We start from the raw sequence: 14,942 nt of genomic DNA, 5'->3' as shown, positions 1-14,942 counted from the left end.
ATGCCGAAAGGCAAGACAGCGAAGTATAAAATACACCCACAAAAATGCCCTTCTAGCCTTCCTTTTTGCAACAAGTAACTCAATGCTGGTCTTTTTCTCTTGCTTTTTTCCCTCAATTACAAAGTCCTGTACTTAATCCTAACCTTAACCCCTTTTCATGCCTCTCTTTTCATACTTTGCCTAAACAGTTCTTGTCATTCTGCATAATTGGAAGCTCCAGTTGGTGCAAAATGCAGCGGCCCGCATGGTTTTGCGCAGACCTCGGCATCCACATATCTCCCCTCTCCTGCGGAAGCTGCATTGGCTGTTGATTTGTTTTGGGGTGAAATTCAAGATGCTGGTTGTCACCTTTAAAGCTCTTCATGGCTTGGGACCAAGTTATCTGAGGGACCATCTCTTGCTGGTCACATCTACCAGACCCACCAGAGCGGGGAGGCAAAGAATGTTGTGTGTCCCATGCTCTAGGGAGACATACCTGGTGGGACCCAGAAGAAGGGCCTTCTCCGTGGTGGCTCCCTCTCTCTGGAGATTAGAATGGTCCCCAGTTTAACACTCTTCTGGAAGGGCCTGAAGACCTGGTTCTGCCAGCAGGCCTGCGGAACCTAAAGCAGGATAGAGCCCATTAAATGGCTCATGTGATCTTCTGTCACCAGGGAGTGAGGGGTGGGTGGTAATTTTGTTATATTAATTTATTTGATTCTTTTTTATTCGTTTTATTGTTTTAAATGAGGTTTTATATTCTGTAAGCCTGCGGAACCTAAAGCAGGATAGAGCCCATTAAATGGCTCATGTGATCTTCTGTCACCAGGGAGTGAGGGGTGGGTGGTAATTTTGTTATATTAATTTATTTGATTCTTTTTTATTCGTTTTATTGTTTTAAATGAGGTTTTATATTCTGTAAGCCGCCTTGAGTCGCCATGTGCGAATAGGCAATATAAATTAAATAAATAAAATAATTTCTAGGCATTATGTAAGAGCCATGGTAGCACAGTGATTAGAATGCAGTACTATAGGCTGCTTCTGCAATTTGGCAGTTCAATTCCCACCAAGCTCAAGGTTGACTCAGCCTTCCATGCTTCCGAGGTGGGTAAAATGAGGAATGTTGGGGGCAATAGGCTGACTCTGTAAACTGCTTAGAGAGGGCTGTAAAAGCATTGTAAAGTGGTATATAAGTCTAAGTGCTATTGCTATATAAAGCCTAAAAAAAGTATATAGCAGTGAGGGCTAACTTTTTTGTCGTCACATGCCGACTGTGTGCATGCATGCCCATATCCAAAATGCAATGTGTGCATGACATCATCCTCTGCCTCACCACCCTGCACATACATGTGCAACCCCCCCCACAACCCCTCCATGCCCCTTTTTGAGCCTAGCAGGCTTCCCTGTAGCCTCCTGGGACCAAAAACAGGCTTAGCAGGCCTCCCTGAAGCCTCCTGGGACCAAAAACAAGGTGCACCATACCCCCACCACCCCCAATGCATGTGCGTGCATCTCGCATGTGCTCCATCCCCAGCACTTGCACCGCAGAGACCTGAAAATTAGCTGGCCTGCGGGAGGCGTACATGCGCATGCGCGGTGCAGCTGAGCTGGGACAATGTCTCGCGTGCCCGCAGAGAGGGCTCCGCATGCCACCTGTGGCACACGTGCCATAGGTTCGCCATCATGGGTATATAGCATATTAATATAACACAGACTTTTCGTACTTTGCCTAAAAAGCTGCACATTTTATAGATTTCCTAGGCATTCTATACAATGTCATCTTTTCATACGTTGGCAATAACAGCCTTACTATAAAGTAGAATTAGCTCATCTAGTTGTTCACTCTGTCTGGTTTACCTGGGGAGGACTGACAAGTTTAAACATAAGGCCAGCCTGAAGGCCATATACAGTTTGATGAGATATCAGTTGAGTCCCTAACAGGGTTTACTGGGTGAGCGGAAGAAAACATTTCATTAACAGAAGACAGCAAAGTTAAGACTTATGGCTATCTGCCATAAGTATCACTGTATAATGTTGACTTATCACTCCAAAGACTTTGCATAAGGCAAAGAGTTAACGAGATTTTAAATGGAGTGGCTGGCTCCCCATTACACGGCCAGGGAATCCATCCCACCACTTAGTGTCCCCAATTCCACTGGATCCTTCATTCAATATGACACTGAAATTGCAACTTGTGTACTGCTTAAGGTTGCCAGATCTGCATTGCAAAGATCTGTACGATGGTAGAAGGCAGTAAAAAGGTATAGGAAAGTACCACTTTTTTGGGGGGTGGGGGGGTATCCTGTGGTCTGAATTTTTGTACTCCTTTCGTAATTCTAATAGTGTGTGTAGCAATCTAGAAGCAATAGAAAAGCCATAACCAGCATATTGAAAAGTGCTTTGAAAACTTTTGATTCAGATTTGCCCTTCAAAACAAATTGCAACACTTGGATATGCATATCTGTTTCAGTGGGGTGGGGTGATCGAAGCTTTGCCAAATCAAAAACTTCTTTCAAAGTTACTAATGAATGTTTGGGAAAGGTAGGTTTGCTTTTACGCTAAAGAAAAATGTAGCAAGAAGAAAACAAAAGAAAGATCTCCTGAAAGGGAATCCTAAAGACTCCATGACAAGGTCCAAAGTAAAATTTCCTACAACCTAAACTCAGTTCTCTCAGGTCAAACATGTCTTGGCAATAACAGAAGTAGCTTGCCTTTGCTCTCTTCCAGGATGTTGTTCCCCCTACCACCACCACCTTTTCAACTATATTGTGCTCCCACATCTTCATCAGGTCCTTGATTGCCATGGTGTCCATGAGCTCCAAGACCAGGGATGTCAAACTCAAGGCCCAGGGGCCAGATCCAGCCCACCGGGTGCTTAGATGTGTCCTGCAGGGTCCCCCTGGAAATAGTGAAGGACTAGCCCAAGATGCTTCCACCAGCAAAAATGGAGCTCCGCCCTCCCGAGCTCCGTTTTTGCTGGCAGGGATTACAGGAGGCCGTCCCAGCCAAAAATTGAACTCATGAGGACCATGCATGCGCCTTCCCCCCCTGAGCTCTGTTTTCATTGGCAGAGGGTTGCAGGAGGCCGTCCCAGCCAAAAACAGAACTTACGAAGGCCATGTGTGACATACACACACCCTGAGCTCCATTTTCATTGTCAGAGGGTTGTAGAAGGCCATCACAGCCGAAAAGCAAGCTTGGGAGCCCATTTTTGCTGGCAGAGCACTTGGACCAACCCCAGTGCCCCCCAACACAAGTGACATCATGTTGGCCATGCCCACCCTGGTCCACCCAAGGTGAAACACAAACCTAATGTAGCCCTCAATGAAATTGAGTTACACCTCTGTCCTAGACCACCTCTGATTCCACACCCAAAAAAGTCTGGGACTAAATTGAACTGTCAGTTTGACCAAAGAGTCAGAGAAGCTACCACATAGCAGGGAGTTGATATAAAAGCAGCAATCCCACCTGTTTTTAGGATTGCAAGTAAGCCCAAAAGATGATGCAACGTATATGAAAAGTTGCACTCCAAAATTACCTTTTCTTCTTCAAATCAATATTGTTTCATAACTCTGATGTGGAATACTTGCGTTAGGAAAGATTATGTCAAGCAAACAGAGCTTGGCCTGTGATTTTTCTAGTTTATAGAACATTGATTGAAGAAACAAAACAGATAAATAGCTGGATACATGCAATAATGCCATAGATTTTGCTGCCTGTTCACACAGAACACAACATTAGTTGGAATGAAACATCTAGAGCAAAAGTTCCAAGAAGCACATATTCAAGACCACTTTGCATAGTAAGTTATAAGAAGAATCCACCTTTTAAAATAAAATAAAGATGGCAAAGATGGAGGAGGAGAAGGATAAAAATTTTACTTCTACTCACTGCTAAGGGTTTCCAGGCAATTAGGAGATTTCTGTTTCCTTTCCAATTCTGCAAATAGAACTAAGAAAGTGAGAAAGCACTTGACATTAATTATTTTCAATGCTAAACTAAGTCAATATTCTAATTTAACAATGACTTGTTAAATGAGCCACAATTGGCTAGACTTACATAGCATTAAAAGTATAAACGTGGTTTTACAAAACACAGGGACTAGGTTTATGCAACACAGAAAGCCAGAAACAAACAAGCTATGATATAGCTTAATAGAATGTCTAAACCCAGTCAGTGGCTTCATTCTGACAGTTTATAATATTTATCCATCAATAGTAGGGAAACCAGCAGTCAAGAAATATGCAGTAATAACAGAATCAGAGAGTTGGAAAGGACCTTGGAGGTCTTATAGTCCCATCCCCTCCTCAAGCAGGAAACCCGATACCAGAGCTGACAAACTCGCTGCCCACAGGCTGGATGCATCATGTGCTGGCCACACCCAATTTAGCCAAGGGGGCGGAGTCATGATTTATCACGTGATGTCGCCATGACAAACTGAGTTTGATACCCCTGCTCTATATCATTTCAAACAAATGGTTGTCCAATCTCTTCTTAAAAACACATTGTGTGAAGCCCCGGCTCTCTGGAGAAGGTTCTAACGTTGGGAAGGATGGAAGGAAAGAGAAGAGGAAGAGGACCAGCAGCAAGAGGGATAGTGTTCTGACCTAGGCTTCCCCAGCAGCACGAAGCTGAGTTCTCATCCTAATAAACCCCTTTTATTTAATTTACAGTGGATTCCTCTCCAGCTGATAACTGTCAGATGGCCCTGGCCCCCTCTCTGCCTCCGATGCAGAGCCCTCATCAGAGCCCTCCCCAGACTCCAGGACTGGCCCATGTTCCTCCCCAACCTCCTCACTGTATGAATATGCTGCCAGCTCTGCTGGCCATTGGCAGGCCACAACAGATGGACTTAGTTTCAGTGACTGTGTGTGGATGTACTGTTGGAAGACTTGAAGGACTAGGTTAAGAGCAGATTATCATGGAGAAAATCACTAAGAATCAAGAATGGCACACAATCAATCAGTCAATGAATCAATTAGTCAATCAAGGCATTTACCAAGATTCAAAAACCACCTAGGCTCATCTTACATAATGATCAGCAAGAAATAAAGTCTCAGATTAGGTTTTTAATTGACTCGATTGTGTTGTGTGAGCAACAACAATCACTCTTTCTGCTGCCCAGCATCTTTCAGAAGTCAAAGCCAGGGCAGAAAATAAGGGGGGAAAAGGAGGGGGAAAATTGAATTGCTGCTTTTTCTTTTAAAAGCTGAGAGCAGATAGAGATAAGACAAAAAGGAATAAAGAGATGAGAGGGTGAGAAAAATACTAGATTCTGGAGTTATGGCTAGAGTGACAAGAAGGTTGCAAAGAACTTCCAATTTGCTTTTGCCTCATTTCATTCAAACTTGTTTGAACTACGGTTAAGATAACAAAGAGGGATGTGGTGGCTCAGTGGCTAAGATACTCAGCTTCTCGATCAGAAAGGACGGCAGTTTAGCGGTTTGAATCCCTAGCGCCGGATAACGGAGTGAACTTCCATTCCTTGTCCCAGCTTCTGCCAACCTAGCAGTTCGAAAGCATGTAAAAATGCAAATAGAGAAATAGGGACCATCTTGGTAGAAAGGTAACAGTGTTCCATGCACCTTTGGGATTTAGTTATGCCAGCCACATGACCATGGAGATGTCTTTGAACAGCGCTAGCTCTTCGGCTTTGAAACTGAGATTAGCACCACCCACTGGTGTCAGGAATGACTAGCCAATATATGCGAGGGGAATCTTTACCTTTTACATAAGAGAACAAAAAAGTATCAAAAGAAGCATGAGGATGGGAGCATGAACCTAAGAAGTCTTCAAATTAGTTTTCCTAAGCAATTGAAAGCTGTAGAAGGGGCACTCCAGAAACAGAAGGGGCATTTCAGGAGAATTTTAGAACTTGTCAATAAGGATTAGCTTGTTAAATAAATAATTGGGTGCACATTGGGTGATATAATAGTTGCATAAGCCTTTAAGATGAGCTGAAAGACATTTGGGGATCCAGCCATTGCTAATAATAATAAACAAGTCTGTCACAGTAATGCCAGAAATCTTAATCAGTTCATCAGCTGATTAATTGTTGACATTTGCATAGGAAGTGCACCCATTGTTTTAAATGCAAAATGACATTTTGATCTGCAACGCTAAACAACCTGGGAGTGATCCCTACAGAGGTTAGTGGCACTCATAAAAAAACGCATAGGATGATGCTCTACATATATCCATATCTCTTTTTTTAAAGGGAACATGAAAGAGAATGCTCCATTGCCGAACTCAGTGGTTCTCAACCTTTTCTTCCACACAGACCCCCTTTCGCAAGTTGTGGGAGCTTCATCACTGGAGGCTTTCAAGAAGAGACTGGACTGCTATTTGTCAGAAATGGTGTAGTGCTGTGATGGCAAACATATTGCATGCATGCAACAGGTGGCACACAGAGCCATCTCTGTGGGCACGTATGCCATCGTCAGCTGCTCTTCTGGTTTCTGGCATGCATATGCACACTGGCCAGCTGGTCATCGTGCATGCCAAAGTGACGGAAACCAGAAGACCAGCTAGCCGATGCGCATGCACGCACTAGCCACCTGACCTTCGGGTTTCCGGTGTGTGTTCCAGTTTGGGCACTTACACGCATTCCAGTTTGGGAACTCGGTGCCAAAAAAGTTCACCATCACTAGTGTAGTGTCTCCTGCTTGTGAGGGGGGGGAACGGGGGGAATTAGACTAGATGATCTACAAGGTCTCTTCCAACTCTATTAATCTGTTAAATCTGTTAAGCACCATATTTTTCGGAGTATAAGACGCATCTTTTTCCCTCAAAAAAGAGGCTGAAAATCTGGGTGCATCTTATTCACTGAATACACCATTTTTTTGCCTCCTGAAACCCCGCCCCCTTCACCAAAATGGCTGTGCATAGCCGTTACGAGGTTTTCAGAGTGCTCCTGGGGGCTGGGGAGGGCAGAAATGAATGAAAAATGGGCTGGTTTTTGCTCAATGTTGCCCCCCCAGCTCCCAAGAGCACTCTATAAGCCTCCTAAAGGCTACGCATGCCCTTTTTTTTTGGAAAAAAAATGGGCCTGTTTTCATGAAAAACGAACCATTTTGGGGAGGTCTGCAGAGTGCAAAAACATTTTTTTATTTTCCTCTTCAAAATCTTGGTGCGTCTTATACTCCAAAAAATACGGTACCTTTTGTGTCCCCACAAGACTTCGCTCAAGATTTAAATCATAACATTTCTTCAAGCCTTTACGGACTCCCTGTGACAACATTTGCAGCCCCCAGGGGTCTGTGGACCACAGTCCGAGAACTACTGAACTAAATGATTTCTTTTTCAAGATAAATAGATAAATATCTGGGACAGCAAGGTTTTTAAAAATATTTACCACAGAAATATTTCCAGCCCACAAATTGAGCATCTTCTTCTTCCCACAGTATCTGAATCTTGAGGAAGAAAATCATGTATATCTTTGCTTCAGACACACAATTCTGAAAGCGCTTAGTTACAGCACCACTTCAGACATGTCATCCATAAATTTCCCTCCAACCGAGCAAAAAGCTGACATAAAAATGACATCTTTCTTCTTTCACATCACAATTGTTAGCCTCCTGTTAAGCCCAAAGAGTCACGTTTCTGCTCTGCTGCATACAGGAGAGGCTATGGAAGCATTTGGTAGGGTGTAGAGTTTTGTTTTGTTTTGCAATTTTTACTCAAGGCAGGTTCTGACTCCCAAAGCTGTCCGTCATTAGGGAAGAACAAAGCATTCTCTCACGGGGACTGAATTTTCTATTAAGAATGAGATTAAAATCTTCACCTCCGCTATCTAGGGATAAGGAGGGGGAGAGGCAGATCCAGGGGATTTGAAAGGCAAAACAAAAGGGAAAGCTCCTCAATATGAACTTGGCTCTCCTTATCTACAGGGAGACTACACACAGAAGAAATTCCAAATGAGATAAATTGTATTTTTTACAACTATACAGAGATGGTTGCCTTTTTCTGAGATGTTTATCCATTCCCTGGTTTAACTAATAGTCCTTGTGTTTTGCTAGTGATTTCCCATTAAGGTTTTAAACAGGTCCAATTACATTTATCTACTAGCTGGATTCACATACTTCACGATGAAACTATGTGAAGAGGCAATGCAGGAGAAATACGATTCACTCCAGTTCAATCTGTTGGCTCAGTGGTGGTCAGTGATTGAAACACATAAGGGAATATCGCTCCCGCTGCCTCGAGTCCAGAAGCAGTTCCATAGGTGGAAGGCATAGACATCTTGTTGAGGTACTATAAGGAGCCCCAGATCGCTGCTGAGTGAAGGAATGGAATGTCTGCCAGTTTGAACCGAGGTAACAGAATGTGAGGCAATTGGCAGTTGGAACGGAGTTCTTTTCAGGTGGGGAGGGGGAGTAGAACTCCTTAGCATCAGAGTGTGTTAATTACTGTATAAGAAATAGTAATGATCTGATGGTATTTCAAAAAATCCTTTCTTAGCGAGCACCTAGAAGCCAAGAGGAACATACATGCCAAATTTCAAGTTTGTAGACTTTACGGTTCTGGAGATTTCGTGATGAGTGAGTGGCATTTGTCTTTTATAGATATAGAAGATTTTAAAATCAGCTGATCAGATACTGGTGTCAACCCAAGCTAAAGACTATTAGCAGTGCTCCACAGTTCAATTAAGCAACCATTGCAAATGGCAAAAGTGCAGAGCCTCTGGCTGCTGAGCTCCCTATATAGAACCAGGGCAGTTTAGCATCCCATGGCCATCAGCAACTCTCCAAACTCTTTCTGATGTCTCCAATGTCCTACCAGCGAATGCCAGTGAAATTCAGTGGCCAAGCTTCCAGTCAATTTGAGGCAGGTAATGCACAATTGTGGTTCATTACAATTTGCACAACTAGATTGTAAAGTGTCGAATGACGGAACTCAGTTCTAAAAAGGAAATAAGGTTTGCCCTCACCCCCACGGCTCTCTAAAAAATATCAACAACATCAAATGGCCCCTTTGACTATCGAAAAGTTGGTATATGGAAATGTATGGTGCCATGCAGTGGTGGGATCCTAACAGCTCAACAACTGGTTCAGTGATCGGGTGCTTTGTGCACGCTCACATTACTCGTGTATATGCCTGACACATGCTGCATGTGAATGCATACTTTTGAGAAAACTTACCTTCCACATTACTGTTGGGGAGGAAAACAGCTGGGGTGTGGCAATCCATTCTGCTGCGCGATTCAGCTGAGAAGATAAAAGTCAGAAAAGTGCAAAGGTTGGTGGACGGGCCCACTTGATCGTCGGAGTGAACCAGTTCACTACCGGTTCACCTGAACCAGTACGAACTTGTAGAATCCCACCCTTGATGCCATGTATGGCACAGACAAGGAGAAAAAGAGCTGTGCTTCGAGCAGGAAGTGGCTATCACTAAAGTGAAAGGCATATTTTTCTAATCCCGCCAGCTTTTCCCCCCCTTAAAGTGATTTTCTTCCATTGTCAACTTATTGTTGATACCTGGGGTGGGGAAGACAGAGAGTTGAGGCACACACAAGGAGGCCTTCAGATTCACAACCACAATTTCCCTTCCTCCTTTTCTGATAGACATATACGGCTTCTATGCAGTGGTGAAATTCATTTTTTTTTTACTACCGGTTCTGTGGGCGTGGCTTGGTGGGTGTGGTGTGGCTTAGTGGGCATGGCGGGAAAGGATACTGCAAAATCTCCATTCCCACCCCACTCTGGGGCCAGCCAGATGTGGCATATGCCGGTTCTTGGAACTACTCAAAATTTCTGCTACTGGTTCTCCAAACTATTCAAAATTTCCAATATCAGTTCTCCAGAACCTGTCAGAACTTGCTGGATTTAAACTCCTGCTTCTGTGGTAAAACACGCAATGCTTTAATGCTCCCCTCCACAGCTGCAGTTTTATGCTTTATGCTGCTTATAATTACCAATAACAAAAGTAGCTTATTCATGCTCATTCTAAAAAGATAATTACAGCTTCTCTTGAAATCATAACCCATGATAAAACATTAGCTACAAGAATAACATGGCTTCCACTGTCTCAGGAATATTTTGTCATAGGGATAATATTTTTTTTTAAAAATCACAATATTAAGAATACAAATAATTCAGCACAGTATTATACCTCAGGGAAGGTAGCTCAGCTGTAGAAAATGAGGGATATGACTTTGAGGTAAATAGGCAAAACCCATTGTAGACTCAGGCAGACTCCTCATTCATTCAGACAACTGGGTTTTACTGAAAGAGCCAGTTTAATCTCAGGTGGATGATGTTATAAAAGCCAGCAATTGAAGGAGGACAGGTTTACGAATCCAGGCATCCCAAAAAGTGTTTCTTTGAGTCTCTTCAGTATCAGATATATGATGGCTGATAGAAAGGTTAAGGTAATGATTTAATAGCTGATGAGCTGCTCTAAGGCTGTAAACCTTTTTCCAGTCCAACTTGCAGAATTATCTTATGAGGAAGAAATGACTAATGAGGAGATGGAAGCTGAATGTTTTCTGATACATTAGAACTGAATCTTTCTCTCTGACCGGCTAACCTTTTGTGTAGAAGGAATCTTCTCTTTAAAAGAAGAATTAGTTTCCCTTATTCTTTAACACTGTTTGATTTCCAGAAATAGAAAAATAAGCTCAGACTGCCCTTGATTCTAATTGCAGCTGAAAACTTTCATATAGTTTTGATAAGATTTTGGAATATCATCCTCTCCTTCCTATCACAACAAGTAAGTATGACAGGGAGAATTAATAGACATTCAGTAGATCATTTCGTATTACTCTTAACATAGTCATTGCTAATAAAGGAATTATAGCTAGTAATGTACATTGGCAGCCAATTTCCTCAGCAGTTCTGAGTATGTGTGGCTCCTGGATATTTAAGGTGTAGCATTAGAGAGAGGGAGAAAATCCCACATTCATTTTCCATTAAGCAGCTCAAAAATAATTTAGTAGTTTTTCCACCCATTTCTCCAACTTCTTTTTTTTTTCAAAAGCAAGGTTTTCTTGCAGCTTTGGGATTGTATGATTTTTTTTCCACAAAAGAAATATGCAATGACCTTTTTTGTATGTTTTATGCCAGGAACAACACTTTTCCAATAAGCCAAGCCTAAATGTGGCTATTTACTGGCTTTCATATTGGCCAAATATTTTCATTATGTTTAATATTATCTGCATATCTGTCTAACTATCCATCTATTATAAATGAGCAGCCTCTATCTGTCTGTCTGACTGTCTCTACCCTCCTTCCTTCCTTCCTTCCTTCCTTCCTTCCTTCCTTCCTTCCTTCCTACCTACCTACCTACCTACCTACCTACCTATCTACATCTATCTATCTATCTATCTATCTATCTATCTATCTATCTATCTATCTATCTATCTATCTAACTATCTATCTATCTATCTATCTATCTATCTATCTATCTATCTATCATCTATCTATTATCTCTATATCTCTCTATTGTCTCACTATCTCTCTATTTCTCTCCCTATCCTGTCTGTCTGTCTGTCTGTCTATCTAGATGAGTGGATGGCTAACTAGCTATCATCTATGTATTTCACAAGTTGACAACCCCTTCCTTCCTTCCTTCCTTCCTTCCTTCCTTCCTTCCTTCCTTCCTTCCTTTCTCTTTATTTCTTTCATCATCATCTAGCTAGCTAGCTATCATCTATGTATCTATCACAAGGATAGTCACAATCTGTCTGTCTGTCTGTCTGTCTGTCTGTCTGTCTGTCTGTCTGTCTGTCTGTCTGTCTGTCTGTCTGTCTGTCTATCTATCTATCTATCTATCTATCTATCTATCTATCTATCTATCTATCTATCTATCTATCTATCAGGCTGGCTGGCTGGCTGGCTGGCTGGCTGGCTGGCTGGCTATTATCAGTCATCTCCTCTCCCTCTCTTCCTTCTTTCTGTGAATTTGAGACAATCAATTTAAAAATATTCCCACAGTATATTTAAAATACACACTCTAATTCATTTTAATTTAGATTTTTTAAAAGAAAAAGAAGGCAGAAATGGACCCAACATGGCAGGTCTGCTTTTGCTCCAAATGATGAAAGTGTTGTGCGGTTTCATGGTACCATGGCAACACTGGTGTTCAAGGCAACAATGATGATTGCAAAGGGACTTATTTATTTATCACTACTGTGCTGTGTAGGCAGAAGCTATACTCTTCTGGGGAAAAAAATAGGACTTCTGGATATTTAAGGGCCAGTTCAAGTGCAACATGGGGAAGAGGCAGTGTGGAAAAAACAAAATATCCCATAACTTCTCAGCATGAGGCCAAGGGAAAAAAAGCACTCCAATTGGTTCTATGCATAGAGTAGAATATGGTATAAGGACAACAGTTTTCTGTGATACTAGGAAGGACAACATCATTTGAGATTACATAAGGGATTATATTGAAGGGACACAGTGGCTCAGAGGCTAAGAAGAGGCTCTGAAAGGACAGCAGTTCAACAGTTCGAATCCCTAGTGGAGCGTAATGGGGTGAGCTCCCGTTATTTGTCCCAGCTTCTGCCAACCTAGCAGTTCGAAAGCATGTAAAAAATGCAAGTAGAAAAATAGGGACCACTTTTGTGGGAAGGTAACAGCATTCCGTGTGCCTTCGACATATAGTCATGCCAGCCGCATGACCACACAGATGTCTTCAGACAGCGCTGGCTCTTCGGCTTTGAAATGGAGATGAGCACCGCCCCCTAGAGTCGGGAACAACTAGCATATACATCCAAGGAAAATCTTTACCTTTCCCTTTTAAGGGATTGCAGGACTCAACAACAACAAAAAATTCTGGGAATTGGAGTCCCCATATCTTAAAGTTGCTGAGGTTAGTAAACACTGTTCTATACTAAGACAATAAACCAGTGGAAGAATTTTATGAATTGCCAATATTTGATGTGAAGAGAAAAGAAATCAACTTTAATACTTCGCTAGCCGACTGAAAGAAAACAACCATTACCCTAACACTGATCCATTATATAGGATGAGTTTGCTGCTAAATAGGGAAATCAGTTGCAATATAAATTCTACTTTTGGATTTTACAGAAGCTGTGGCTTTTGAAAAGAGTATTAACGCTGTTTCCTCTTCTTCCTTCTTTGTTCTTTGATTTCTTCTGATTTCTTTCTCTTTTGATTCCCCCCCTTCTCTTAGATTGCCTGCTCTTTTTCCTCCTTCCATTGTCAGACATATTCAGAGTTCTTTTGTATACTTTTAATTTATGTCTCTTTCCACTTAGCCATTTGGGCATCCCTGTGAGGTGCTGTTTGGATATTCTGTCTCAAGCGCCAGAAACACCTCTGTCTATTTTTTTGCCTTAGTCAGAGAGAAGGATATTTTTCTTCTTTTGTCCGTGGAGCTGCTCCTGTGCTTTTAATAATAGCTTAATGCATCCAGATTCAGTAAGCACAGCTGTGATGAGGCAATGGTTCCTGTCAGAGAAACAAAGATGACAAATATAGACTTTTCTATTTTGGTACAATACTCTAAAGCAAGCCACATAATTTTCTGCTCAAAATGAGCCTTTTTAAAGAGCTAGTTGTATTTATGCACTCTTTTTCTTTTTTTCTTTTTGTATAAAAATGAGGCAGATTGTCTAGTAGTGACTTACTGGAACAGTGACGGCTAACCTTTTTCTAAAGGTGTGCCAAAATTGCGTGCGCGCTATCGCATGCACCAGAGCTAAGTTCCGGCAGCTGCTACTACTGGTTTGTTTAGGGGCGCGCGTGATACATTCCGCATGCGCAGTACTTTTAAAAAACAAGATGGTGTGCCTGCGGCGACGCCAAGAGAATCAGTTCAGGGGCATGGCAGGCCAAGTTACTACCTATTTGGCTGAACTGGTCTGAACTGGTAGGAACCCATCTCCAGTGTGTACTCATGCCCACTCATCTGTGCATGCGCTCATGGCCACTATCACCACCACCACCCGCATGTATGCACATGCCTCCTGCGTGGGGGAGAGTTTTCACCCTCCCCAGTTTGTTCGTGAACTTTCAGTTGACCCGTTGAGCCTGTTTTTCACCCTCCAGAGGCTTTCCTGAAGCCTGGGGAGGGCGAAAATGGCCTCCCCCAGCCCTCTGGGAGGCTGAAAAACAGCTAGCCGGGCTGCCATGCCAGCTAAAATGGCTCTCTGTGCCACTTGTGGCATGCATGCCATAGGTTCACCATCACAGTACTAGAAGATAAAATGCCGGGTTTTATTACTAATACAAACTGAGAGTGAGGAAGAATAAAGGTATATGAAGGATGGATCAACTGTGTAACTGATGCTTTCAGAAAAGAAAAGAGAAAATACCCGCATGACATTATTTTTTGTGTGTTTGTGTATGTGTGTTTCTCTTTGGTCTTCAGGATGATCTTCAGCCTGTTGCATCTGAAACCAATTGGGAATCAGTCACAAGCCCGGTCTTGGTAAATAATTGTTAATCTATTTTCTTTTCTTTCTTTTTTTTTAAGAGGAGGAAGTAACTGAAAATCAATTGAGAACCACAGCAAGGAGATAAATTGGATTTAAGCATTCCACTAAGCTATTATATAATTTGTTTTATTTTGGCTTAGTGCATTATGAGAAATGAAATAATTGCAGCTTGTTCAGCAAACCAGTGTTAAGCAATTAATGTGATGTATCAAACAGATCGCTATAACACTGGCAGTGTTTCTAGCAGAGACGTTACTAATGCTGCTTCAGGGTTTCTGGATAGCAGTGAAATCCATCTTATTTTTTTTGAGTGAATTGGCCAGTCATCAATTTCTTCACCAATTCAATCCAAAGTTTTATCTTCCAATATCCTGACTGTTCAGAATACATATTAGTCATTTGATTTGGGTCCCTTGGATACAGCATTACAGAGCATGATAGGATAAGAATGAGATGCCTTTACAGAAAGACTTTCTACTAAAGGTAAAGATACTACCTTTAGTAATCCCAGTTTAAACATATAAGTAGAGGGTAGGGTATTGGCCGAAGGGATGCAGTGCCT

At 42.1% G+C, this 14,942-nt stretch overlaps 1 protein-coding gene across 2 annotated transcripts in view; it reads left to right on the top strand.

Moving 5' to 3' along the window:
- The window catches only part of PDGFD (platelet derived growth factor D), a 194,741-nt gene that overhangs the window by 155,000 nt on the left and 24,799 nt on the right, over window positions 1–14,942 (top strand). Inside the window, exon 4 of one of the 2 annotated variants that reach the window (XM_087721149.1) lies at window positions 14,314–14,373. The exons of the other annotated variant lie outside the window; for it this stretch is intronic. Within the exon in view, the coding sequence (XP_087577275.1) occupies window positions 14,314–14,373 (60 nt within the window). The remainder of the gene's footprint in view (window positions 1–14,313; window positions 14,374–14,942) is intronic. 2 annotated transcript variants of the gene reach the window in all.

Source organism: Thamnophis sirtalis, unplaced genomic scaffold (genome assembly GCF_051295495.1).
Source record: "Thamnophis sirtalis isolate CommonGarterSnake01/CBP01778 unplaced genomic scaffold, rThaSir2_p1.2 scaffold_8, whole genome shotgun sequence".
Lineage (NCBI taxonomy): Eukaryota > Metazoa > Chordata > Lepidosauria > Squamata > Natricidae > Thamnophis > Thamnophis sirtalis.
Note: the sequence above shows the minus strand (reverse complement) of the source record. Positions and strands in the feature narration are given on the sequence as shown.